Here is a 26,635-nt window from a genome sequence, read left to right on the forward strand (position 1 = left end):
ACTGACTATGTCTCCCATCACTGCAATGGTTTAGAGTAAAATAACAATGAGATATTATGTAGGACATGCACAGATAGTGCTCCCAGCTGGAAAACAAGATGAGTCAAGCCATCGCATCAGTGTGTGGGCAGCAAGTAGACACTGCAGTGGTGATTGGCATTGTCCATCAATTTCCAGTTCTCCTTTTCTTTCAGTCACCCACTCTGGTAGAAGTTAAGGTCTGGCCATGTGATTAACTTTAGTCTGCGAAATGTAAACAGAAGTATTTTAAAAACCAATGGGCAATTCTTCGTGTCTTGATTTCTCCCTGCTATAACTGTTGATTTAAGAATGAACTTCATTAGCTCTGGTCCCAGAGTAAGAACACAGGAACAGGGCACCACTGACCCAAAGTGGATGTGAAGTATGAGCAAGAAATAAAAATTTATTGTTAAAACCACTGAGATTTATGCCAGCATGATTTCACCCCTCATGACAAATACTACTCTATTACTATGTGTAGGTCAAGGGAAGAATCCATGGTGAGCCTTCTCAGTAGTAACAATATTGAAGGCAATCTATAGTGTGAAATTTGATTAGGAAACAAAAGTCTCAACCACTCTAAAATCTGTCCATTGTAAGACCCAACACTGATATAGTAATAGCTTTTGTGGGGAAAAGAGATTCACATTGAAAGTAGACAAAACTCTTTAAAAAAAAAAATTAATAGTATGAATTTATCCATTAAAGTAAAAGATCTATTTTATTTATTATCTTAGCACAAGGCTTTCTTTTAATTGTCTCAAATGTCTTCAAATTATTAGTCCTTCTGCATAGACACATAGTTTCAAGGTAACATGATCTTTCTTGTACCATGTGTGTGTGTGTGTGTGTAAAAGAGAGATAGAGAGGTCTTGACATGCTTAGCTTACTACTTTTAGGGACCAAAAGAATTTTAAAAATATTGAATACTGGGCATTTATCTGCATTTTTTGTTTAATAAATTGTATCATTTTTCATATGAGTTTTTGTTGTTTTTCACTTACTAAATCCCACCTGACTCTTTGAGACCCCATGGACTGCATCACACTAGACTCCCCTTTCCTTCACTGTCTCCTGGAGTTTGCTCAAATTCATGTCCATTGAGTCGGTGACACTATCTAACCGTCTCATTCTCTGCTGCCCCCTTCTTCGGCCTTCAATCTTTCCCAGCATCAGGGTTTTTTCCAATGAGTCATCTCTTTGCATCAGGTGACCAAGTTATTGGAGCTTCAGATTCAGCACCAGTCCTTCCAATGAATATTCAGGACTGATTTCCTTTAGGATTTACTGGTTTGATCTCCTTGCAGTCCAAGGGACTCTCAAGAGTCTTCTCCAGCACCATAATTCAAAAGCATCAATTCTTCAGCACTCAGCCTTCTTTATGGTCCAGCTCTCACATCCATCCGTGACTACTGGAAAAACCATACCTTTGACTATATGGATATTTGCTGGCAAAATGATGTCTCTGCTTTTCAACATGCTATCTAGGTTTGTCATAGCTTTACTTCCAAGGAGCAAGCATCTTCTGATTTCATGGCTGTAATAACCGTCTGCAGTGATTTTGGAATCCAGGGGGAAAAAAATATGTCACTGCTTGCTATTTCCCCCTCTATTTGCCATGAAGTGGTAGGACCGGAGGCCATAATCTTAGTTTTTTTAATATTGAGTTTTAAGCCAGCTTTTTCACTCTCCTCTTTCACCTTCATCAAGAGGCTCTTTAGTTCCTCTTTGCTTTCTGCTATCATCTGCATATCTGAGGTTGTTGATATTTCTCCCAGCAATTTTGATTCCAGCTTTAATTCATTCAGCCTGGCATTTTACATAATGTACTCTGCAAAGAAGTTAAATAAGCAGGGTGACAATATACAGCCTTGACATACTCCTTTCCCAATTGTTAACCAATTAGTAGTTTCATATCCGGTTCTAACTGTTGCTTATTGACCCACATACAGGTTTCTCAGGAGACAGATAAGGTGGTCTGGTATTCCCATATCTTTAAGAATTTTGCACAGTTTGTTGTGATCCACACAACCAAAGACTTTAGTGTAGTCAATAAAGCATAAGTAGATATTTTTTTTCTGGAGTTCCCTTGCTTTCTCTGTGACCCAAAGGATATTGGCAATTTAATCTCTCTTTTCTCTGTGTTTTCAAAACCCATCTGTACATCTGGAAGTTTCTGGTTCACATACTGCTGAAGCCTAGCTTGAAGGACTTTTAATGTAAATGAGTTATGTATATTAAACAATTGTCTTAAAAGCCACCAGCTTTTGACATATAGGTGTTTATCAACATCAGAGTGCATGAATTGTTTGCATTAATATCTCATAGCTTTGATAATTATTTGACCTATTCTGAGATATATAGTAATTCCTGCCTTTATTTTCATTGTCTGGAGTGAGAAGAGAATTTGTTTTCTTGAATCTCAATGACAAATCAAAATTCAGCTTTGTTTACTTGCATACATCTTCTCAGCTTTGGTTCTCTAAAGTACTTGATTATTCTTTACAAGAGAATGAGGATGAGATATCATTACTTTATTGTATTTACATTTAATACCTTTTTTGTACTGAGTTATATACATAAAAATTATTTTAGTGATGCATCATAGTGCAACATTGATAAATGCTTTTTGAATGACAATTAGATATCCAAATATAAGCTATAATTCATCTCTACATATGGTGCTACCAGTGAAAATATCTGAGATTGAAATCAGATGAACAGTTATCTCCTAAATGTTGCTAGATTCGCACAGACAAAAGCTAGGACTGTTGTGTCCCAATTTGCTCTATGTTCTAACACCTGGGCAGTCATCTTCAACAGTATTCATAAGTTATATCTCCAATTTGAAATATTAATATGTGAATTAAGTGTTCTGGAATTCAGTGAACTGTGATATTGAAAAATGACTGAATATATAAATAATACTACAGCATTTAAGTTTAATAAGCATTTAAGTTCAATTATATAGAGAGAGGCTTCCTAGGTGGTGCTTATGGTAAAGAACCCGCCTACCAGTGCAGGAGACTTAAGAAAGGAAGATTACACCCCTGGGTTGGGAAAAGTCCCTGGAGGAGGGCATGGCAACCCACTCCAGTATTCTTGCCTGGAGAATCCCATGGACAGAGGAGCCTGGCAGGCTACGGCCGATACGGTTGCAAAGAGTCAGACTTAACTGAAGAGACAGTACATATGCATGCATTGATGTGTATATTTTTAATATGTATATATTATATTAGATATTACTAATATACATGCTAAGTAATGTGTTAATTTATATTTTGATAATATAATTTTATATACATACATATACAAACCACAGATAATAAACCATGTGATTCTTATATTGACTCCCAATTAGTTTTCTCTTAAGAATTGATGAGCTCTTTAGTCAGGTGTGATTAGCAAACTGTTTTGTCTTTGAATACAAATCAAGTTTCTAATTACTAGGGTATTGCAAGATCATCTCTGTTGCACACTGTTCCATTCCATATCAGCTTTGGTGAACTGATTACTTCCTCTGAAACTTACCCTGTAAAATAATTTCAGAAAATTCTCATTTTTTGTGAATAAACAAAGGTCTTAATTTAAGTAGCTTTCTTTCACAATGTTTGTAAAAGTGTTAGTTTTCCTATAATAAGTGTTTTCTAGAAAAAATAGTAAATCTACTTTCTGGGAACATTTTTTTTTTTTAAATTTTGCCTGTTACTTTCCTATATATGAGAGCTATGTTTAGTTTAGTTCAGTCGCTCAGGCATGTCCGACTCTTTGTTATGTTGGCACTGGGAAAAGCAGATATTTTTGTCATTAGGGTTGTCTTGTTTTCTGGGTGTTAAGTTGGTATGGTTGAAAAGATATTGCTCTTCAGCCACCTCATCTATAGTGCTTTCTGTCATCCTGCTCTACAATCCCTTCCCCCTCTGCCACAGTGCTGAATGTTATTGTCTCATTTTTTTCACATCCTTTACATGGTAAACAACATCCCAACACAGACAGACTATAGCATAAGAAGAATTACCAGAGAATTAATTAATTTGAATTATCCTAAAGTGATAAAAATGGCTTCCCTTGTGCTTCAGTGGTAAAAAAAAAAATCCACCTGCTAATGCAGGACATGCAGAAGACGCAGGTTCAGTCCCTGGGTCTGGAAGATCCCCCAGAGTAGGAAATGGCAACCCACTGCAGTATGCTTGCTGGGAAATCCCATGGACAGAGGAACCTGGCAGGCTGCAGTCCATGGGGTCACAAAGAGTCAGACATGACTTAGCAATTGAACAACAGTGTAATAAAATAGAGCATGGTTATTTTACTGCAATCATTATTGTCACTAATTTCAATTTTCAAAAAACTTAGACCAAAAATAATTTCCATTTTAATATAATTTAATAATCACTTCTACGTGTGTGTGTTAGTCACTCAGTTGTGTCCGACTCTTTGCAACCCCATAGACTGTAGCCCACAGGGCTCCTCTGTCCATGGAATTCTCCAGGCAAGATGCTGGAGTGCATTTCCATGTCCTTCCTTCCTGGGATCAAACCCAGGTCTTCCGCATTGCAGGGAGATATTTTACTACCTGAGCTACCAAGGAAGCCTCAACCACTTCTCTAGCCTACCTATAAAATACAAGTAATTTTGAAAGAAAGAGTGTAATTGCTCACTGTTGTACAATAAGACAAACCCTTGTCCATTAAGAGGTCTTGTGAGGTGAGGAATAATAAGCACCAATGTGGGCATTACTACCCCCTGGTAGTTGTAACTGGAAAATGTTCAAAAGGACATTGTAATACTCTTTTTTTTTTCTTTCTTTCTTTTTTTGAGGGACTCAGATTTTTAAAGAAGAAGAATTTTGAGTTCAGGGAATTTTCAATTGATTACAAAAATATTGTCTCCACATTGTTACTCTAAGGAATGTTGCATGAAAAGGAATTATAATTTTTAAAAAAAAAAGGATATGTAACTGGCAAACAACCAACTCCCTCCTCAAATCTTTATAAACAGAAAGGTTTTGTATTACTACTAAGTTCTTAGAAAAATCTCTGCTAGAGAATTCTAAATAAATCCTGATGCTTAATCGGCTTTGCCTTTGAGTTGCTTAAAAGCAGAGTGATCACGGGGGATGGTTGTTTTTAGAACTGTTGTATAGGCTTTTGGAAGACTGGCTCTTGCCAAGACCATGTGTCAGATGTTAACCAAATATTCCTTAATGAAAATTGGCCCACTAGCAGTCCCTGGAGGAAATTAGTTCATTGATTGCAAGCTTCAGTGCCTGAAGAAACATTGAGGAAAAAGAATGTTGAAAATGCTTTCAGGCTGATTTTGAAACTAACATTGTTAACAAAGTCTAATTTTCACCTTTAGCAGTTCACAGGGTGAGCCAACCCTGTGCTTTTTAAGTTAGGATATAATTTATGAAAAAGTATCTAATTAAATTCAGTTTAATCCCAATTGTGTATTTTATGGCCAGTTCTACTAATTGACATTCATTTTAAAATTAGGGACTGCTGCCCTACCGTCTTTTATGGTTTCCATCACGCCCTTGTTTCTCTCTCCCTTTTCATCAATACATTGAGCGATGTCTCACTGATGAAGGTACTACTTTGTGTTCTAAGATACTTTTGTTTAAGATGCTGTGATTGGTTGAGGGAGAGTGCAAAGATTATTAGAGGTAGTCAGTAGTAATAATAATCATGCATTAGTCAGTCACAGGTCTCACTGTTGATTAGCCTTGATGAACTTTCTATTCTAAATTAGCTGGCTGCATAAGATGAGAACTTTGGGAGACTTGTCAGTCACCCAATTTTCATCCATCGCTTGCTTGATCTGAGAGTAGATCCCAACAAACTCTCCCGCTTTGGTCCAGTGCTGTTCTTCTTTCTTGGTCACAGGTTTTTAGAGTGATGTGGACCGACTCTGCTGAGCTTGGTGGTACATGTCTTGCTCGAAATAGTGTAGAAAAGGAGGCAGTTCTTTCAAAATTAATGTCTGAACTGAACAGCAAGCAGGATCATTTCAATGGAACTTTTTCCAAAATAGTCCTTTAATGTTCGTGCAAGATGTGTTCCCACAAACATCAGGAACACTTAGAAATAAACTCTTTGGGCATTTTAAACTGCCTTTTATTTATTATCTTGCTTCAAAATGCTTTTCAGTGTTTAGCAATTCTGCCTATTCATTTATTCGCAGTAACCATTCATCCATGTATGTATTTAACAACTCTGTTTTGAAAGTCTCCAAATCTGTTTTGAAAGACTGGTGAGGTTCTGAGGTTACCTTGGTAAGCAAGACATTGTCCAATATATAATATTCTGCATGTGATTTTTTTAACTTTCCTATGAAACTTTCAAAGAAATTATAAGGCATACGTTGGTAACTTTAAGTTCCTGTACCCAAGCAGCTTCAGGCAGAAGCCTCTACATAATTTTAAAAAAGCAAGATAGAATACATTCCGTCTACTTTAAAGGATTTATTTACATTCCTCCATAATGTGTTCAGCACAAGTTGATGGGCTAAGTGGCCAGTTATGTGCCTGGGGCACTTTTCTAGTTAATAAGAAAGATTTTCATACATATGTTTGAACAGCATTTGATAAAATATCCATTTGTACACCTATTTTAGATGATAGCATACAACTATATATACAATCACTGATAGATGGGAAAAGTGTTTATCCCGCTGAAGATTTTGGATTTCAGATTCCTTGGTCTCATTATTGCTTCACCTGCATCTGTCAGTGAAACCACTGGCAGTTCTGCCTTCTTGAAGGAAAATCGTTGAGGTGTCCTATCATCTGGACCTGAGAAGAATCTTAAATGTCATATTATTCAGCCCCTAAATTATTACTTTAGGAAACAGAAGCCAGAAGGATGACATGGTGTGTCTGATGCTGCTGTTGATTATAGTGAGAAAAGTCACCAACATGATGGCGCTGCATTCAAAACTTCACTCTTCCATATATCAGCCAGCCTTCCATTCTCTTCACTTACGACGAATCACTTTAACTTCTGTGTGTTGGTTTCATTACCTGTTAAAAAAATATAACAAAATTAAATTTAAAATAAAAAGCAGAATGAAAGCAGTGGTAATTACTGCAATATTTACTTTTTATCAACTTATGGTGGACTTACAAAATTGGATGCTTGTAAAGCATATTGCACCCCACAAAAATTAAGTGGTTATAATGCGGTTGTTTGGCAGCAGAGCTTGGTGTATATAACGCTTAACTACATGCTCATCAAACATTGTTCATACGATATATGGTATGATTGTGAATAACCATTTTGCAAATGAAATTTTATAATAAATCTCTTTGCAAATTGGGAATTTTCCAATGACCATTCTTTTCTTTTGGCTTGTAGCTGTAGTATGTTGGGTTTGTGGCTAACAGTCATGATCCTGGCTGCTGGATGTCTTAGAGAGAGAGTGGAGCCATGAGTATGCCTGTATGTTCCACTGAATTTGTGTGAGGTCCCACAGTCTGCAGAGATCACCGTTTATTCCTATGGAATCACTGATGAAATATTTTAATTATTTTAATAACTGAGCATTTACCACTTGGGTCACATGCTGTCATAGATAATATTATGATCTGAAAGAAAAAATAAACCATTATTTGTGATTTCTTTCCTCCTTCAACATAACTTGAAGCAATAGGTTACCAGATGTGTCTATTGGGACCAAGAACGACTATTCCATGAAATGGGGAAAGTTAGATAAGGTGATTTCCAAAGTAGATAGTTCTTACCCTAGTTCATTCTATAGATCATATGATGTCCTCAAGAAGGTTTCAAGGTCAAAGATAGGAAAGTGAGCCCAAGGCAGGTCATCAGTCAGGGAGGTAAAATGAAAATTCAGATATGAGATATATAGTCAAGCAAGGCAGTGAAGGAGCCTGGGGAGTCAAGAATGAGAAGCAGAGTAGAAAGAATGATATGGTCAGTGGTTCTCACAGTCTAGGGAGCTCAGAATCACCTGGAGGGCTTATTAAAATAATAGTGCTGGGCTCCACCCCCAGCGTTTCTGCTTCAGTAGGTCTGGAATGAGGCCTGATAATTTACATTTCCGACAAATTCCCAGCTGATGATGCTAATCCGGGGACCACGCTCTGAGGACAGCAGCTGTTCAAGATGAATCCCAGAGTAAGTGATAGTACCTCCAGGGATTTAGTGAGCTCCTGGGATACTTGGTCGGGCAAACTCAGTTCACCAAAGAGTCAGGGACAGAATAAAAAACATCTTGACTTTTTCTTTCATTTTAATTCACTTTTTTAAAAACATCAAATTCATAACCCAGAGTAATGACTATGTGAACCTCTTTCTGTATTAAAATGTAAAATAAGAACTTATATTCTTGTCATATAAAACATAAATCAAAATTATTCCCTCTCTATGAAAAATTACATAGTTCATATTTTTGTAGTCTAACAACTCATGCAGTGTTCTGATTAAGAACGTGTGGTCTGAAGATAGTGTAGGGTCAGATATTGATTTTACCACCCGCTTTGTGCCCTGAAATCATAAGTTTCTTGAACTCTCTGAGCCTTCTTTGCGAAGTGGGGATATTACTAATTGCATACAGTTGTTGTGGGGATTAAATGAAGTAATGAATTTAACAACTTACTGGAGTTCCTGGCACACAGTGTTAGTTATTATTGGAACACCAAAGCAAATGCCTTCATTGAGGAATGTGACTTTGTATATAACACTTCGGAGTTATCTCAGGTTTAACCTGATAGGTTGCTCTCTATATCTATAATTCATTACAGCTCTTCTGCCAAGAATAGCCCTGAGTTTGGCATGAGGTTATAAATTATATATAAACAATGAGATTCAGAAGTCAAAGAAGTGATTATAGATAGCAAAGGATCTAAAATTGCCTCCAGCAAATTTCATGCAAAGAAGGAAAACTACCGTCTGTTTCAGGATAGTTAGGAGCATCAAACCTGGGACCAGAGCATGGGTCACGACTGCAGAGCTAGCGCTCTGGTCTCCTGGTCGAGAGGCTGGGAGCTGGGACGTCCACTCCTCTAGCTACATTTGCTCTTCCTAAGGCTGTCTCCCACACAAAAGCTGGCCAGGCAAGCACAAACACTAAACGCTGAATTAGTAAAAAAAAAAAAAAAACGAAAAGAAAAATTGAAATTCCCATCCATATCAGAACGTTTGTAAAAGGGAGAGAAGCCTTTGCATCTCATATGCTGACTCCTTGCTCATCTCCCTTGTCTTATTTTGGAAGCTTTAACAACCACCCTCCACAGCCCAATCTTTCAGTGGTTTCCACCAGCAATTTAGGCCTCCCTGGCCAGGCTCACTGAATTATAGACTTTGGAGTCAACGCTCTGTGGGAGGACACAAATAGATTGTGGCTGCAGTTCTGCTTGCAGAGGGGCCTAAAATGTCAAATCTAAAATGCAAAGAACTCTGGACACTGGGGGATGGGGAGAATGGGCCCACTGGGCAGCGCAGCTCTGGCACAGACCACCTGCAGTCAGGTCAGATGTCACCAGGCGAGTGCCCAGGTCCCAAGGCCGATCTACAGTCGCCTGCTGAAAACTGTGAGGTGCCCAGGTTACCCCTGCTTCTTACTAACTGACAGTGATTCGAGGGCCTCCCATAAGCCCCTCAGGTTTGATAAACTGCTAGGAAAACTTGCAGAACTCAAGAAAGCACTGTAATTATCATTACACTTTTACGATAAAGGATACAAATCGGGCCCAGCCAAACAGACACTTAGGGAGAGGTCTGGGAAGTCCAAGCATGAAGCGTGTGTGTGTGTGTGTCATGAACCAGGAAACTCCCTCAAGCCACAGTGACCAGAGTTTTTTTGAGTTTCATTCTATAGATATGATTGATTGGATCACTGGCAACAGGCTAAGACTCCAAGACACCTCACCTCCAGGGAGGTTGGGAAGTCAGACTGGTGTCAGAGCTGAAAGTCACATGTTTAGTCTTTCTATCATAGCCAGTCCCCATCCTGAAACGACCTAGGGGCCCACAGTGAATCACCTCATCAGCATAAAATCAGGTTTGGCTCCAAGGGCCTACTGTAAATAATAAAGAAACTTCAGAATTCTAAGGGATTAGAGGTTCCCTTTTAGGAACCCAGGACAAAGATCAGACTTATTATACAATATATGGAAAATAGAATTGAAACTATTTTAAGTCAGCAAAAATGAAGGCCAAAAATTCTGATCTTTTATGATGGAGAAACAACTGGAAAATGTCATTTGATTAAAAAATAGATGGTCATTAAATATCATTAGAGTCTTTAATTTGCTGTTCACTCACTTGTTTCCTTCACTTATTCATTCATTCAGCAATATGTATTGAGCACCTCCTGTGCTAATCATTGAAGATATAGTGTTACTCTGTCAATGAAAAAAAAATGTATTTGTACAGTTGATCCTCAAACAAAGTGAGGTTTAGGGGTGCCAGTACCTTACAGGGGCTTCCCCCTGGCTCAGCAGTAAGGAATCCTCCCGCAGCGCAGGAGGTGCAGGTTCGATCCCTGCACCGGGAAGGTCCCCAGGAAAGGGCATGGCAACTGGTGACTACATAGATGCAAAGTGAGAGCCGCAAGTTAAGTTTTAATGGGGCAAAATGAAGACTGAAGCCCAGGAGACAGCACCTCAGAGACCTCTAAGCAACTGTTCAAAAAAAGGCAGTGGGGAAGGTCAATATATAAGATTTTGGTGAAGGCGGAATTCAGAGCAATCAAGTACCTACTTTACAAAAGGTTTTCTGCTAGTCAGGAGGAGCTGATGTCACCATGAAGGGATTTGGTGCTTTTCTAGATGTGAGGAGATGCATGGATTTGGATCATGAAATCAGTTTCTGAAAGTATCTGACTATCTAAAGGCTTGCTCCACCAGTTTCCCTGGAGCACAGAGTGCCTCACTCTCCACCCTGAACTGCCTTCAAGGCATGTTTAGGGTCAACAGCTGCAGTAGCACAGAATTCAGTCTCTGCAGAGGCAGGCGGCAACTGCCATCAGCAAGCAACAATCTGTAGTTGACACAACCCACTCCAGGATTCTTGCCAGGAAAATCCTATAGACAGAGGAGCCTGGTGGGCTACAGTCCATGGGATGGCAAAGAGTCAGACACCACTATGCAACTGAGTGCACACATGTGCGCGCGCACGCACGCACACACATGCACACGCACACACACACACAAAATCCAAATATAACTTTTGACTCCGCCCCCCCACCCAAACTTTACTCACACTTCACTGTTGGCCTAAAACCTTACTTTTTTTTCCTCTTTGGCTTTCTGTTTGTTTGTTTTGTTTTGGTCCGTGTTGGGTCTTCACTGAGGCATGCAGGCTTCTCTAGTTGTTGCGTGGGCTTAGTCACTATGGCACGTGGTATCCGAGTTCCCTGACCAGGGATTGAACCCATGTCTCCTGCATTGGAAGGTGGATTCTTTATCACTGGCCCACAACAGAAGTCCCCAGAAGCCTTACTGCTAAACAGTTGATTAACACATATTTTGTATGTTATATGTATTATATATTCTACAATAAAGTGAACTAGACAAAAGAAAAATGTTGTTAAGAAAGTCATAAGAGAAAATGCATTTACAATGTTGCTGATGAATTTACGGTTCTTGCTTTGTCATGAAAGAATTCAGAGATGAAGTGATAGTAAATGGATGTCTTTAAAGGCAAACCCACTTCGCAGAGTGTGGGCCATCTCAGAAAGCAAGAGAGAGCCTCAGTATACAGTGTGGATAGTTTTTATGGACTGGGTAATTTCATAGGCTAATTAGTGGGAGGATTATTCCAATTATTTGGGGGAAGAGGCAGGGATTTCCAGGAATTAGGCCACAGCACAAGATTTGACCTTTTATGGTTGGCCTCAGAAGTGTCATGGTGCCAATGGGTGTGGATTTAGCATGCTAACAAGCGTAAGATGAGGTGCTAGGTCTACTGCAAGTTGACACTTCCGTCATCTTGGACAGTTATTTCTAACCAGTCTTTGTCATGGTTATATCATGCCCTCCCCCCTTCCCTCCTGTTTCAACCATATATTTATTTACTATTTATTTATCGAAAAAATTCACAGGCCCACACAGTTCAAACCTGTGTTGCTTAAGGGTCAGCTGTATTCATGGAAAAAAGGAAAGATGAACTATTTGAAATTTCTTGCTCATTTTAATTCCAATTGAAATGAGTCTGAGTTCTGAGATCATTGTTAATTTTGCTTGTCAAAAATAATGTTAAGAGAGCTCCCAAAGTATAAAATATTAGAAGTCAAGTCTAGATTTATGAAGAATTGCAGAGACAGGGTTGGTAGAAAAAAATATGGATGTTTGTTTAACCACAAAGCTGCTATTTGTTCTTATGTTTTTAAACAAAATCAAGAAGTGCTTTGAAATGTGATGTGTTTTAAACTGTTCTTTTTTTGCTTTCCTGTAATTGGAGCAACATACTAATTTCTACAAGTTGTGACTACTAACAGAGAGCAATCACCTCACAGACTTGTACCGAAGAGATGAGACCATCCAGGTGACAGGACACGGCCACGTGCAGAGTCCCCGCTTCCCAAACAGCTACCCTCGCAACCTGCTTCTGACCTGGCGGCTCCACTCCCAGGAGAAAACAAGGATACAGCTAGCCTTTGACAATCAGTTTGGATTAGAGGAAGCGGAAAATGATATCTGTAGGTGAGTGTGAAATAAAGTCCATATTAGGGTAAAATTCCAAGGTGAAGAAAAGGTTTAAAACATTGCATCCAAGTTCTCATTCGGGCCCTATCCAAAATATGTGACTTCTTTTTCAAAAAGCCTTTATGTCCGTCCTAATGTACAGCATAAATTGAAGCACAGTCTCTATGGAAGCCTTAACTTGGCATGACTCACAGAAGCTCACTCCTGCAGCTGGCAGAGCCAGGCTGTGTGATTTCCAGAGAAGGGGGATCTGGGTGATTCTTTTTCTTCTGGGCCAGGCCTAGAATCACCTTTGTGAGCAGCTGGACACATCAGGTGTCCCAGGTCACCTGCAACCCTGTCCCGTTCTCAGGTGTGAGCTTCCCAGGAGTTAAGGAGTGTATCCCCTGCCGGGCTCCAGGAACTGACCCAGCACTGGGAGAGGGTGGTGGCTAGGACCCTGCCAGGGCCTTACCTGAAATCGTAATTTTAAGGCCTCAGATACGTGTAAGAAGAAAGAAGGCAAGCTCCCGGGGCCAGCGCACTCCTCAGAAGTCTGTTCCTTCCTGCAGTTTCCGGGTCAGCAGAAAATGAAAGCTCCACCCTTTTTAGCATATTTTTCAGAGCGAGGCTTGGCTGTTCTCAGAATTGCCCACTCACGGCATCATACTCCCTTAATTAGCATGGGTAAGGTGCGGAGGGTTTTTTTCCTCACTGTACTTTACTGTGTGCCCTTGTTCTGCATTGCCAACGAACTGCTACTAAACTGCTAAATCCTTTCAGCAGGTTTATTTTACTCTGAATGATAAAAATCAGGTGCCTCAAATTTGGCTGTCCTTTGTTGCATGTTTAGTACGCTGACAGCATTTATTATGTTGCTATTTTTTTCAAGAATAATAGCACAAACTATTACTTTCTAGGACCATAGAGGCTAATGTATGCTGGAAAGTAAAGATGAATACATGCAGGAGGAGCCAGTTAATATTTACAGAGAGAATAAGCTTGAGGAGATCTTATGTCTTTTCAACCTTGAAAGGGAGAATTCATTTTCTGTGCTTAAAAAAAAAAAAGGGAGAGAGAGAGATCATGGAAACAAACAAAAAGCCAGGATTAAAAGTTTATTAAAGATGATGTCATTGAAGAGACACTGGTCTCCACTCCCACAAAGGGTTTTGATCTGGTAGTGACTAAACCCTCTGGCCGACAGAGGATGAGATGGCTGGATGGCGTCACCAACTCGATGGACATGAGTTTGAGTAAACTCCGGTAGCTGGTGATGGACAGGGAGGCCTGGTATGCTGTGATTCATGGGGTCACAAAGAGTCGGACACAACTGAGCAACTGAACTGAACTGAACTGAACTGAAACCCTCTGGACATCCTGACCTTAAAATTAGGAGAGGAAATTAAGGACGATTTTTCCCCCAGTTGTTGGTCAATTGCTAAGTGGTGTCCAACTCTTTGTGACCCCATGAACTGCAGCACACCAGGCCTCCTTGTCCCTCACCATCTCCCAGAGTTTGCTCAAATTCATGTCCATTGAGTTGGTGATGCCATCCAACCATCTCATCCTCTGTTGTCCCCTTCTCCTCCTGCCTTCAATCTTTCCCAGCATCAGGGTCTTTTCCAGTGAGTCACCTCTTCACATCAGGTGGCCAAAGTATTAGAGCTTCAGTTTCAGCATCAGTCCTTCCAATAAGTATTCAGGGTTGATTTCCTTCAGTATTGACTAAAAGATCCCCAGACCAGTCCTCAAATCAAGTTGCTTCTAAAAATTTATAGAGGGAGTTAGAGAAGTAAAAGGTAGAGGAGAGAGGAAGAAGGGGAAGAGATTAGGACCCTCCCTGAAAACCAAAATGGAGCTTTGAGAGTGAAAATTGTGCTAATAGGTTATCTAAAAAACAAGTGACCTCTTGTGTTATTAAAGTTTCAAGTATACTCTTGATTACTGTAGTGAATATGATTCACATATATTGTATATAAAATGAAATGAAGTTGTTTCTTCCCATCTGTTGCAAAACTTCCTTGATGTCTACATTGTAATATTTATTGCTCTAATGATGATTCTTAGTACTTTTCACTTTCCAAGCACCATATATCAAGTAGTTAATTTGCAGAGCTCTGAATAGATATTCAGCTGATAAAATTACATAAGCCTTCTTATTGTCCTCATTAGGAAACTGAGGCAAAGGAGATACAGGCCCCACCAATTATTTTCAATGAAACTGAGTCACCATTTTGTTATGCTCGCCTGCTTCTTAGTCCACCCTGGCCCACCCAGTAAGAGCTCTGAGGTGTATGGGTTAGACTAGTTAAATTGTATTGGGTTTTCTTCACACTCAGATGTGATGGTCCTCATGCTGACTCCTTTTGGCAATCATGACAGGAAAATATAAAGTAGATAGGAGACTTCTTGCACTGTTCACCCCGTATGTTTGCCCTGAGTGCTCATCGTTTGCACTGTGACTTTAGCATCTTGAGTCATATGGGGGAGACTGGTGAATGAAGGACGAGACCCTGATGATCAGAACTGAAAGGCACAGACTTCAGCTCTCAAGTAGAATGTTTTAAGATTTTGGGTATCTCAAAATAGAATAAGTGATTCCTAGAAGATGCCAGTCCTGTCTCTGAACATGTTTTACTCTGCAATGAAAGAGTTGGGTATTGTGCAGGGACTTTGAGGATCTAACGGCTCCATGGAATATCTAAAATGCCTCTCCTGTCTTTTTCAATCCTGAGATGCTCTGTTTCTCTGACCAGTGCCAATGATGAACACATGGTGTTACCCAAATTCACACACAACCCAGATATGTCCAGTACTGGCTAAGGCACATCACTGCTAAAGGCATGTGCTTTTCATTATGACAAATGTCATTGTTTATGATACAATCCCTTCAAAAGATAGGTTCCACAAAGAGAAAATAGTTGTTTATTTTATAATTTTACCACTTATTTTCTACAATGAAATTGCTGATTTTAAATGCTATGTAGGTATAGACCATTTCCTTTCCTCAGGAAATGCTGGATGTGGTAAATTAATTCCAAGGGGAAATTTGTTTAAAAAATTGATATAGTAAACATGTGGGTATATAATTGAAGCTACAGGCTTCCCCAGTGGCTCAGCGGTAAAGTATCTGCCTGCAATGCAGGAGATGCTTGTTCAGTCCCTGAGTCGGGAAGATCCCCTGGAGGAGGGCCTGGCAACCCAGTATTCTTGCCTGGAGAATCCCATGGACAGAGGAGCCTGGAAGGTTACAGTCCATAGAGTCACAAAGAGGGGACATGGCTGAAGCAACTGAGCATGCACGCACGCACACAACTGGAGCTATATCTCCTAAACTATGACAAGAGATTATATTTATTGGTTTCTCCAGGAAAACCTTTATAAGCTAGATGCTCAGAAAGTAGCCTATTTTGATTTTTGATGATTTAGGAAGAGATATGAGGCTTCTCTGTTAGCTCAACGGGTAAAGAATCTGCCTGCAATGCAGAAGACCCCTGTTCAATCCCTGGGTTGGGAAGATCCCCTAGAGAAGGGATAGGCTACCCACTCCAGTATTCTTGGTCTTCCCTGTTGGCTCAGATGGTAAAAAATCTCCCCGCACACTATTTATAATAGCTAGGACATGGAAGCAACCTAGATGTTGTCCATCGGCAGATGAATGGATAAGACAGCTGTGGTACATACACACAATGGAATATTACTCAGCTATTAAAAAGAATGCATTTGAATCAGTTCTAATGAGGTGGATGACTGGAGCCTATTATACAGAGTGAAGTAAGCCAGAAAGAAAAACACCAATACAGTATATTAATGTATATATATGGAATTTAGAAAGATGGCAATGATGACCCTATATGGGAGACAGAAAAAGAGACACAGATGTAAAGAACAGACTTTGGACTCTGTGGGAGAAAGCAAGGGTGGGATGATCTGAGAGAATAGCATTGAAACATGTATATTATCGTATGTGAAATGAATCGCCAGTCCAGGCTTGATGCATGAGACAGGGTGCTCAGGGCTGGTGCACTGGGATGACCCTGAGGGATGGGATGGGGAGGGAGGTGGCCCCCCTGTTCAGGATGGGGAACACATGTACACCCGTGGCTGATTCATGTCAGTTTATGGCAAAACCAATACAATTGGAGCCTCCAATTAAAAAAAAAAAAAAAGAATCTCCCTGCAATTCAGAAGACCTGGGTTTTGATCCCTGGGTTGGGAAGTTCCCCTGGAGGAGGGCATGGCAACCCACTCTAGTATTCTGGCCTGGAGAATCCCATGGACAGAGGAGCCCGGTGGGCTACAGTCCATGAGGTCACAAAGAGTCGGACACGACTGAGCGACTTTCACTCCCTCAAGGAGGATAGGCTGAAAGTGTATAAAAGTTTTTCCTCACAACAGATTGTTGAAGTTTGAATTTGAGAAATCCGAAGAGCTGGTTTTTCTTCTAAACTTCATTTCAGGTAATAGGTCATGAGAAATCACATATGTTAGTTTTAATTTCTCAATGGAAGTATGAATTTCAAAGTCTATTTTAATCAAAGCTTATTTATGTTACATTGGTACCAGGTATGATTTTGTAGAAGTTGAAGACATATCTGAAACCAGTACTGTTATTAGAGGACGATGGTGTGGACACAAGGAAGTTCCTCCAAGGATAACATCAAGAACAAACCAGATTAAAATAACGTTCAAGTCTGATGACTACTTTGTGGCTAAACCTGGATTCAAGATTTATTATTCTTTTGTGGTAAGTAGCTTAACCACCTCATGATTAAAAGCAGACACTGGTTAAATGAAGTTTAGAGATGATTTTCTGTGATTAAATTCAGCAGTGTGAAACTGAACGGACTGTGTTAATTGTCTGTGGTACGCTTTGTCCCTGCCTTGTGGCCAAAATGTTAAAACTTTCTTTAGTGAGGAATACCATTTTAGATCTGTTAAATCAATGCTTGGGGCCCAAGCATTTTGAAAGAAAGCACAGTGGATAGAAAAAGTAAAATTGTTTCCAGTAAAGCATATACCATTTTACCTTTGATTCAGCAAAATAAATGTACAGCCAAAAAGAAGTTACGTGATATTTGAGAAATTTTCTATGTAATTCCAATCACAGAAGAGTTCCAGTGATTTTAGGTTAAATTATGACCCAAATTTGGGAATGATCTATATTATAATCATAGAACCTCAGAGTTAGAAAGCATCTTAAAGATTGGAATATAATTCAGGACCCAAAGGTTGATTTTTGCTTACTCAACCCATGTTTATTTTTGCTCTCACGTCTGCTTAAGCACCTCAGCAGCAATTTTAAACTTTAAATGCTTCTGTTAGAAGATGTTCAACCTCATATTGAGGTATAATCTACCTTGTAGTTAAGTCTAGTTGTTGGGTCATACATGGTCATGGATCTTCTTTATTCAGTCATTCATTAGTAAAACAATATAAAGTTCCTTGGAGGAGGAAATGCCAACCCACTCCAATATTCTTGCCTGAAAAATTCCATGGACAGAGGAGCCTGGCGGGCTACAGTCCATGGGGCCACAAAGCAGCTGAGCACACACACACAGGTAAAGTTCCTGCTTATTATCAGACACTCTGATAGGTGTAGTAGATAAAAGCCGAGCAAGAAGACAGGGTTCTTGAACCTCCTGGAGTTGATAGTCTGGTGGAAATGGCAGTTAAAAAGCAGTAACAACTAATGATGTGTAATAAGACAGAAGGACTGGGTGTTGCAGATGAAGCACAGGGAGAAATTGGGATAATTTTGCCTATGCATTACCTTTAGGATAGATTAAATATCTCTGAATCCTTGGGTCATTCATAGCATATTGCCTCTTGCTCACCTGGCAGCATCATTAACTCTCATTCAGTTTATTGCTATCCCCTTTCAAAATGTGGTTGCCAAATAGAACACAGTACTACAAATGGAGTCAATTTGTGGGTTTTTCCTCATATGAGTTAAATTTAGAGTAGGAAAAAATCTTGATTTTTTCAAATCTAATGTGGTTTCTTCTCTTTTTTTTTTTTGCATTATGATGAGTTATTAAATACTAAGTAAATTCTACATCAGAATACTATAAATGAAAAATAGCATGTAGTAATCCTGGTTCTGCTTTAATTTGGGAATAATCCATCAAGTGTGATATACCTTATTGCATACTCATGCAGTGCTGCTCAGCATTAAAATGGAAGTATGAACCTTTGGTTTCTGCATTTCTTTGCTTTTAATGTGTTCAGTGATGCATCTGTTCTCAATTTTTCATGGACAAAGCGGTCTCAGCATGTTGGAGTGGTGATGTGGCAGAATGGCTTAGTTAAGGACCTGTTTTATTCCCTCAACGTATCAAGGCCTGTTAGTGCTCATGTATATGCTTTTTGTGAAGCTTTGGTTATGACTAAGTTAAATGATCCATAAGTCAGTTAGAAACATGCTAACTCTAATATTATGTCTTAAAGGCAAAATAACTCCTTTTCGTTGAAAAAGGCAGTGCAGATGTAGATTTAAGGAAAAGGGAGTATTTTCGTTTGGTGTTCTGGCTTATAGTGAAGGCTCGTCACTCATTTCCTGGCTGCTGTTAAGTGGAGTATTGGACAGACTGTAGTTTGGATGTAAACTCTTTGGCACGACTCCACTCACTTACTTATTCACCTCCACCAGTACATTCAGTTGTGTTTTATAGAAATGATGGTTGTTGTACCTTTTTTTGTTATACCAGTCTCTTGGTCTACATTTATTGCAAATAGCTTCATCTCTCTTTTCACTCCTAATAGGCTTCTGGCACTAAATATGATCAATTAGGGCCAAAGTGGTTTGGTGGCTGAATTCCAAGATAGAGTAGGCATAACCTTCAGGTGTATATAAAGTCTAGATCTGTGGGACTTTTTGATAAACTCTTCTATTTGAACCTTGTTCAACAGGGATCATTTATGGCTTGACCAATGTTTTGGAAAGGTCATTTTATTCATGTTTAAATTTTTCTTGGAGAAACTTTAAAGCCGAGTTTATGAAATCAAATGCTACAGAGACCAGACTTAAAACTCTTAGTGAGCCCTATATAAAATTAGAGGGAGCCAGTGGGATTAAAAATAGCGAGGCTTGATGTGTATAAGTCATATCATTATGCTGCCCACTTTATACAGTGCTGTATATCAATTATATCTCATGAAACTAGAAAAAAAATGACAAGCCTTCTTTAGGTGTATTTAAATAATGAATTTTAAAATGTTGGACAGACCTACAAAGCTCCTCGAATTTGGAGACAGATGTTTTGCAATTCCTCCTTTAAGGCATGAGAGGTGCTGGGGAAATTTGGACTGATAGTTCCTGAGCAATCCCCGTGCTCTTAGAAAATGGCACATAGCTATTTGGATAGGTCAAAACCACCTCCCTTCTCATCTCCACCTTTCCACTTCTCAGCCTTCCATCAAACACCTCTCTTCTTCCTACCTCATGACTCTCCAGTTGTTCAAGGGCATCCCTGGAGGCTGTAAGTTACAGGTGCCCAGGACCAAAAGAGCCCACTGCACTAGAATCACATCTACATGGTTCATGCTTGTAACATTTTTAGAATAAGTATGGTGTAATTTTTAGTCTATTTTTCACTCCAGCAAAGTGTGGGAGACTGACTAATGGGGTAACATCATGATCACTTAGTTTTGGTTAGCAATTATTCTTACAATTGCTACAGTTTTGTCTGATGTGCTAATTCGGTCATCTATCTTTTTTTCCAGCACCGATCACAGTCTTTCCTAGGGCAAGGCAGCACAGCCACAGGGGACCACATTGCTATGAAGCATATTTTGATTCAAAGAATGTTTCCCCAACTATTAATGTGTGATACAGAATGAGTCTCTTACCTTTTGGTTTTATATACATAAAATGGGGATAATAATTGGAGCTGATGTGAGATTTTAAATTAATAGCAAATACTTACAATAGCACGTAGGATGTAGTGGAAGTGCTCAATAAATAATGGTGATAGTGATCCTATCTTTGTCATCAGTAAGTGTGTGTGTGTGTGTGTCTCCTCCGGATATAATCGATAGCAATGAACTATTTGAGGGTAGGACAAGTATCCTGTGTGTATTCTACTGAGTACCTTATACATGGCTAGTTATGATGTTTGTTGAATTGACTCCTACTGAGAAATTGCTTCAATTTCATATTTCAATTTTTTCTCTCCTACTGAGTTTTCTTTCCTAATTTCACTCAGTTGAGGAGGATAGTTAACCATCAGGGCTTCCCAGGTGGCATAGTAGTAAAGAGTCTGCCTGTCAATGCAAGAGGTGCAAGAGACGTGTGTTCAGTCTCTGGGTTGGGAAGATCCCCTGGAGTAGGACATGGAAACCCACTCCAGGAGTCTTGCCTGGCAAATTCCATGGACAGAGGAGCCTGATGGGCTATAGTCCATGGGGTCGCAAAGAGTCGGACACGACGGACCACACAACACAGTAAAAACAACAGATACCATCAGAGAGCATAATGAAGCAGAACGGATAATGTTATCAAACTGTTAGCAAAATGTGTTTGTCTAAATAAAGTAGGCTCTGCCGTTACAAATTTAGTTTGTTGGGGAATGAATGGATTGACTGGGTTGTTAGGAATCTCTTTTTGAAGACCATTAAGTAGATTATTGGGAAGGTGTCAGTTATTAGACTCCAAGCGTGTGGTGTGCAAAGACGTCTGCAAGCATGTGTGTGAATTTCAGCTCTGCTTCTTACTGAGCAAAGGCTCATTTTTGTCATCTGCAAGATTGTGATCATGCTGCCTGACATACAATTAACTAGTTATTGGGTTAAGCTAAATAACTTTTGTAAAGCACCTGCCTGGAACTTAGTAAAATTACACAAATATCTACTGCTCTTATTGTTATCATTATCACTGGTGTAATTATTAATGTATCATCAGGTGGTAAGTGAACCTGGCAGACCTGTACAAACAGCCCCATTGTAATTGTGTGTGTGTTTGTATGCACATATACACATACCTCTGACCATAATTTACTTCCAACCTCCAAAGTAAAAGCATTTTATTTCATATTGTGACAAGCATTAAAAAAGCCTTTTATTTGTATATATGTTTTTAATGAAAGTGAAAGTGAAGTCGTTCAGTCATGTCTGATCCTTTGCGCTCCCATGGACTATAGCCCCCCAAGCTCATCCATCCATGGAGTTTCCCAGGCAAGAATACTGGAGTGGGTTGCCATTTCCTTCTCCAGGGGATCTTCCTGACTCAGGGATCGAGCCCAGGTCTCCCGCATTGTAGGCAGATGCTTTTACCATCTGAGCCACCAGGGAAGCCCGTGTTTAATGAAAAGTATATTTTAATTCAAAAAATTATTTTTAAAACTTGTATTGAAATATAGATGACTTACAACATTAAAATATTAAATATTAAAGTAAAAATTAAATTACTTGAAAGCTAGCCCATTTTTGTTTTATTAACAAACTCTAGTTTATTTTTTAAATTGAATTTAATAATACATTATAAACATTTTCTAAAATAAAAAAGCAGTTTTATGTGTTACTTAACTATGTACCTCTGTAGTTTGAATCAACTTCAAGTAGCAGTTAAAATTTCCATTGAGGTTTAAACTCCACATGAATCATGGTTTTGCATTATAAATAATTATTTAAAATAGATGCAGAAAGGGAAGAGGATGGTAAAGAAGATGAGGATGCAAAGAAAAAGGAAGAATAAGGCCAATGAGTTAATAATGAAGATTCTGATTTATAAGAGCTTTCACAGATTCTAATTTTGCTCACCTAAAACTTACCAGTTGGTAAAACAAAAACAAAATAATGATGGGCAATTCATTATTATTCCTATAAACTAAATTCTCAAAGCTAGAAATTAAAGGACCTCATTCACTTTCTGTACAAAATGTGGACATTCCATATTTATTTCCATTGTCAGATAAAAGTTGTTGAAGGTTTTTGAACATCCCTGGTTGTTCTGACCACATCAGCCAAGGATTGTCAAGATGAGGATGGTGATCACATGGCAGATACTGTTTCCCTCAGCTTCATTTCAGTGTATCCTACTGAAGGTTTGGCAACATAGAGATGCAGTATTATTTATTAAATGCCTACTGTATGCTAGACCAAGCTCAGTCTCGGGTCCTGGAGATAGAGCTGTGAGAAAGACAGGCAGATCTCTGTCCTCAGGATCTCACATAGTTGTCGTTCAGTCACTCAGTTGTGTCCGACCCTTTGAAACCTGCTGGACTGCAGCACGCCAGGCTTCCCTGTCCATCACCATCTCCCAGAGCTTACTCAAACTCATGTCCATTGAGTCGGTGATGCCACCCAACTGTCTCATCCTCTATCATCCCCTTCTCCTCTGCCTTCAATCTTTCCCAGCATCAGGGTCTATTCTAATGAGTTAGCTCTATACATCACGTGGCAAAAAGTATTGAAGTTTCAGCTTCAGCATCTGTCCTTCCAATTCAGGGTTTATTTCCTTTAGGACTGACTGGCTTGCTCTCCTGGAAGTGCAAGGGACTCTCCAGAGTCTTCTCCAACACCGCAGTTCAAAAGCAGCAATTTTTCATCGCTCAGACTTCCTTATGGTCCAGCTCTCACATCCATCTATGACTACCGGAAAAACCATAGCCTTGACTATACTTTGTTGGCAATGTCTCTGCTTTTTAATATGCTGTCTAGGTTTGCCATAACTTTTCTTACAATGAGCAAACTTTTTAATTTCTTGGCTGCAGTCACCATCTGCAATGATTTTGGAGCCCAAGAAAATAAAATCTGTCACTGTTTCCATTGTTTCCCCATCTATCTGCCGTCAAGTGATGGATCCGGATGCCATGATTTTAGTGTTTTTTTTTGAATGTTGAGTTTTAAGGAACTTTTTCATTCTCCTCTTTCACCTTCATCAAGAGACTCTTGACTTACTCTTAGCTTTCTGCCATAAGGGTTGTGTCATCTGCATATCTGAGGTTATCACTGTTTCTCCCAGCAATCTTGATTCCAGCTTGTGCTTCATTCAGCCTGGCATTCCACATGATGTACTCTGCAGGTAAGTTAAATAAGCAGGGTGACAATATACAGCCTTATTGTACTCCTTTCCCAATTTTGAACCAGTCCATTGTTCCATGTCTGGTTCTAACTGTTGCTTCTTGACCTGCGTACAGGTTTCTCAGCAGGCAGATCAGGTGGTCTGGTGGAAACAAACAATAAACATTTACGTAAATAAGAAAGTAAGTACATATATACAAACATAAATTTTTTGAGCTTCAATAGTAACTAGAAAGAGGATACAAGAGAATATTGTAACAGAGGATGACTAGAAAAAGACCCACTTCACTTAGAGAGTCAAAGGAGATCTGTGCGTGCAAAATTTGAGTTGATAGCAAAAGAGGAGCCAGCAGCACCAACACCATGGGCAAGTATGGGAGAAATGCTTTAAGAAAAAAGACAGCGAATGCTAAACCCTGAAACAGAAAACAGAAGAGTCTTTTCTTTGATAGCAGTGAATCTCTTGGCATCTTGGAATTCCAGCCACTGTAAGGAGGCAAATATAAGAGAGGGAAGTAAAACAGTAGCTGATTCCTCTCTCAGCCAAGTGTCAGAAGGCTTTCTTATCCTCATCTGAGCCCATCCTATTTTGTATGTTTCTCAAATCTTTTAGTACTTAGACCAGGTGAGGTAGCTAAAATCAGAGAGTTAGCTCAGGGCAGATACTAAGAAAGTATCAAGATAAGAAAGTGTGGAGCAGAAAGAAAACCCAGGGTCATGGTCTGTGTCAGACAGGAAGATACCCCCAAGGCCCCAGGTGAAGGTCATAGCAGCAGAATGCCAAGTTGTCAAGTCCAGGGGCATCAAAGGATATTTGTCGAAGCAATCATTCCTAAGGCCAGAGTCTTGTTGTTGCAACATTTCTTAGTGAAGGTAGATAAGTATTCTTATTTAAAGTTTTACAGATGTTCTAAAATTTCACCAATTACAGAGATCATTTTTTGATAAACTAGGAGTCTCATTGGGAAGGTTAAGTGAATCAGTTATTTTAATCAACTTGCCTTCAGAAAACCTGAATACATAATGAGAACTTTGATTGAGTTCTTAAGAGAGTAAAGAGCAAAATTCAATATAGTCCTGGGGCAAAGGATAATTTAACACGGAGTATGGCTAGGTCTAGAAGCAAACGAGAATTTGAGGAGAATAAAGGGAAGTGGGCTCTTGCAGATGGGGTGGGGAGCAGAAGAGGAGGGGTTAGGTAAAAACAGGATTAAGGAGGCAGGAGAAGACAAGAAAGTGAAGTAGAATGAAACCCTATGATAGTATTTTCCCCTGTGGAATTCAGGGCAATTTTGCTAGTTGTATATTCGTTTCAATGCATTATTCAAAGGACTTTTTATCGGGCACCTATTATTTTTCATGCACTTTGATAAATACTGGGTAGCGAACAAAACACAACAAGGTTCCTATCCTCGTAGAACTTACAGTTTGGTAGACACAATCCTGATGATGATGATGATTAAAAAAATATATTATAATAATAAAAGCATATAACTCTTTGGGTAATTGTGAGAAGTAAATATACAGGACAATGTATGTGAAGTGTTTAATGCAGCATGTGGCATATTATAATCTGTTGCTATTAAACCGTGCATTGCATGAAGACTGATTGTAAGAAAAATACAGACTCTTGGAGAACCAGTGCTTAGACCAACCCTCTTCTTTTATAAGTGAAGCGGTGAACTCAGGCTGGGTAACTTTTTTAGTGAAACAGTGAACGCAGCTTGTGAATTTGTGATCACAGAGCTCGCACATATATGTTATCCAAGAGATATGAAAGCTGTGAACCCTATCCAAAGAAAAATAAATATACCTAAAGTTTGCACAGAGTACCAGGGAAACCCCCTAAATCTTATTTGTGATCACCCTTAGATGCAGTTCAGAACCCCACACATATTGCCTCTGCATGTTCTCTGATTTTGGGAATGTTTTCTTCCGTGTTGGCCAGTCCTCCCCAACATAAGCCGTGTTTGAAATAGTGCTTTATTACTGTAATTAATTTTCCTCATAAAACCCATGCACTAGTCACATGAGCAGATGACTCCACAGGTGCTGAGTAAACACATTTCCAACTTTGCGAGGGATGCTGTCTAATGACACTTGGACAGTCCAGTATCCTGTTTATCTAGCATTAAGTTACACGGACTTGCCACAAGCAAACTTTTATCCTTGAAAATCATAAAGATGCACTGATATTAAATAACTGGACCTCTTTATATACATATCACTTTTTCTCTATAATTGTGCTTTTTGATGTACTAATATTTTGGTAGATGAAGAAAGTGAGAAAGTTGAAGAAGGAAAAAGCTATTCAATTATATTAGAAAGTTATTTGCATATTAAAATATGCTTAAAGCAGAGCAGTATTTCTTTCTTAAAAAGCTTTGAAGAAGTGAATCTCAGTAAGAAAATATCTCTACCTAATGTTCACTTGTCAATTCAACAGATAATTCTGAGAACTTACTGTGGATGATAAGAAGAAAATTATATTCCTTTGAGGGAGAAAGACATATTAATTATAAAACACTGTGAATTGCAGTGATGAAATGTGCATGGAATATTCTGGGCACACAAGGAAGAAGAACTCTTAATCTCACAAAAAATGGGACTTGCTGCTATAAGGAAAGAAAAAAAAGTCTTTTTTTCCTCTACCCTCCTAGGTTCTGTTTTGAACTGTGTAAATTAGACTGACAGAAACCAAATCAACAAGAAAGACGCAAACAGATTATTCACACATACATCTCACACACATGTGGGAGCACTCAGTGAGGAGTAACTCAGAGGGGTGGTTAGAACCTGGGCTTATATAACATTTTAACCAAAGGATAATACATTTTCAGAGAAGCGACAAGACAATGGAAAAGGACTTTGAAGATTCTAGGGCAGAGAATTTTGGAAAGGTAAATATATGGGAGAACAAATGGAAGCAAAGGATTAGTGAGA

At 39.1% G+C, this 26,635-nt stretch overlaps 1 protein-coding gene across 4 annotated transcripts in view; it reads left to right on the forward strand.

The window, feature by feature from the left end:
* The window catches only part of PDGFD (platelet derived growth factor D), a 267,492-nt gene that overhangs the window by 163,330 nt on the left and 77,527 nt on the right, over nt 1-26,635 (forward strand). For 2 of the 4 annotated variants that reach the window (XM_061143144.1, XM_061143164.1), the window contains exons 2-3: nt 12,499-12,685; nt 17,237-17,417. In XM_061143144.1, coding sequence (XP_060999127.1) covers nt 12,499-12,685; nt 17,237-17,417 — 368 coding nt within the window. Of the gene's footprint in view, nt 1-12,480; nt 12,686-17,236; nt 17,418-26,635 lie in introns of all 4 variants that reach the window. The other 2 variants (XM_061143135.1, XM_061143154.1) reach the window with 1 other exon arrangement.

Source organism: Dama dama, chromosome 1 (assembly GCF_033118175.1).
Source record: "Dama dama isolate Ldn47 chromosome 1, ASM3311817v1, whole genome shotgun sequence".
Lineage (NCBI taxonomy): Eukaryota > Metazoa > Chordata > Mammalia > Artiodactyla > Cervidae > Dama > Dama dama.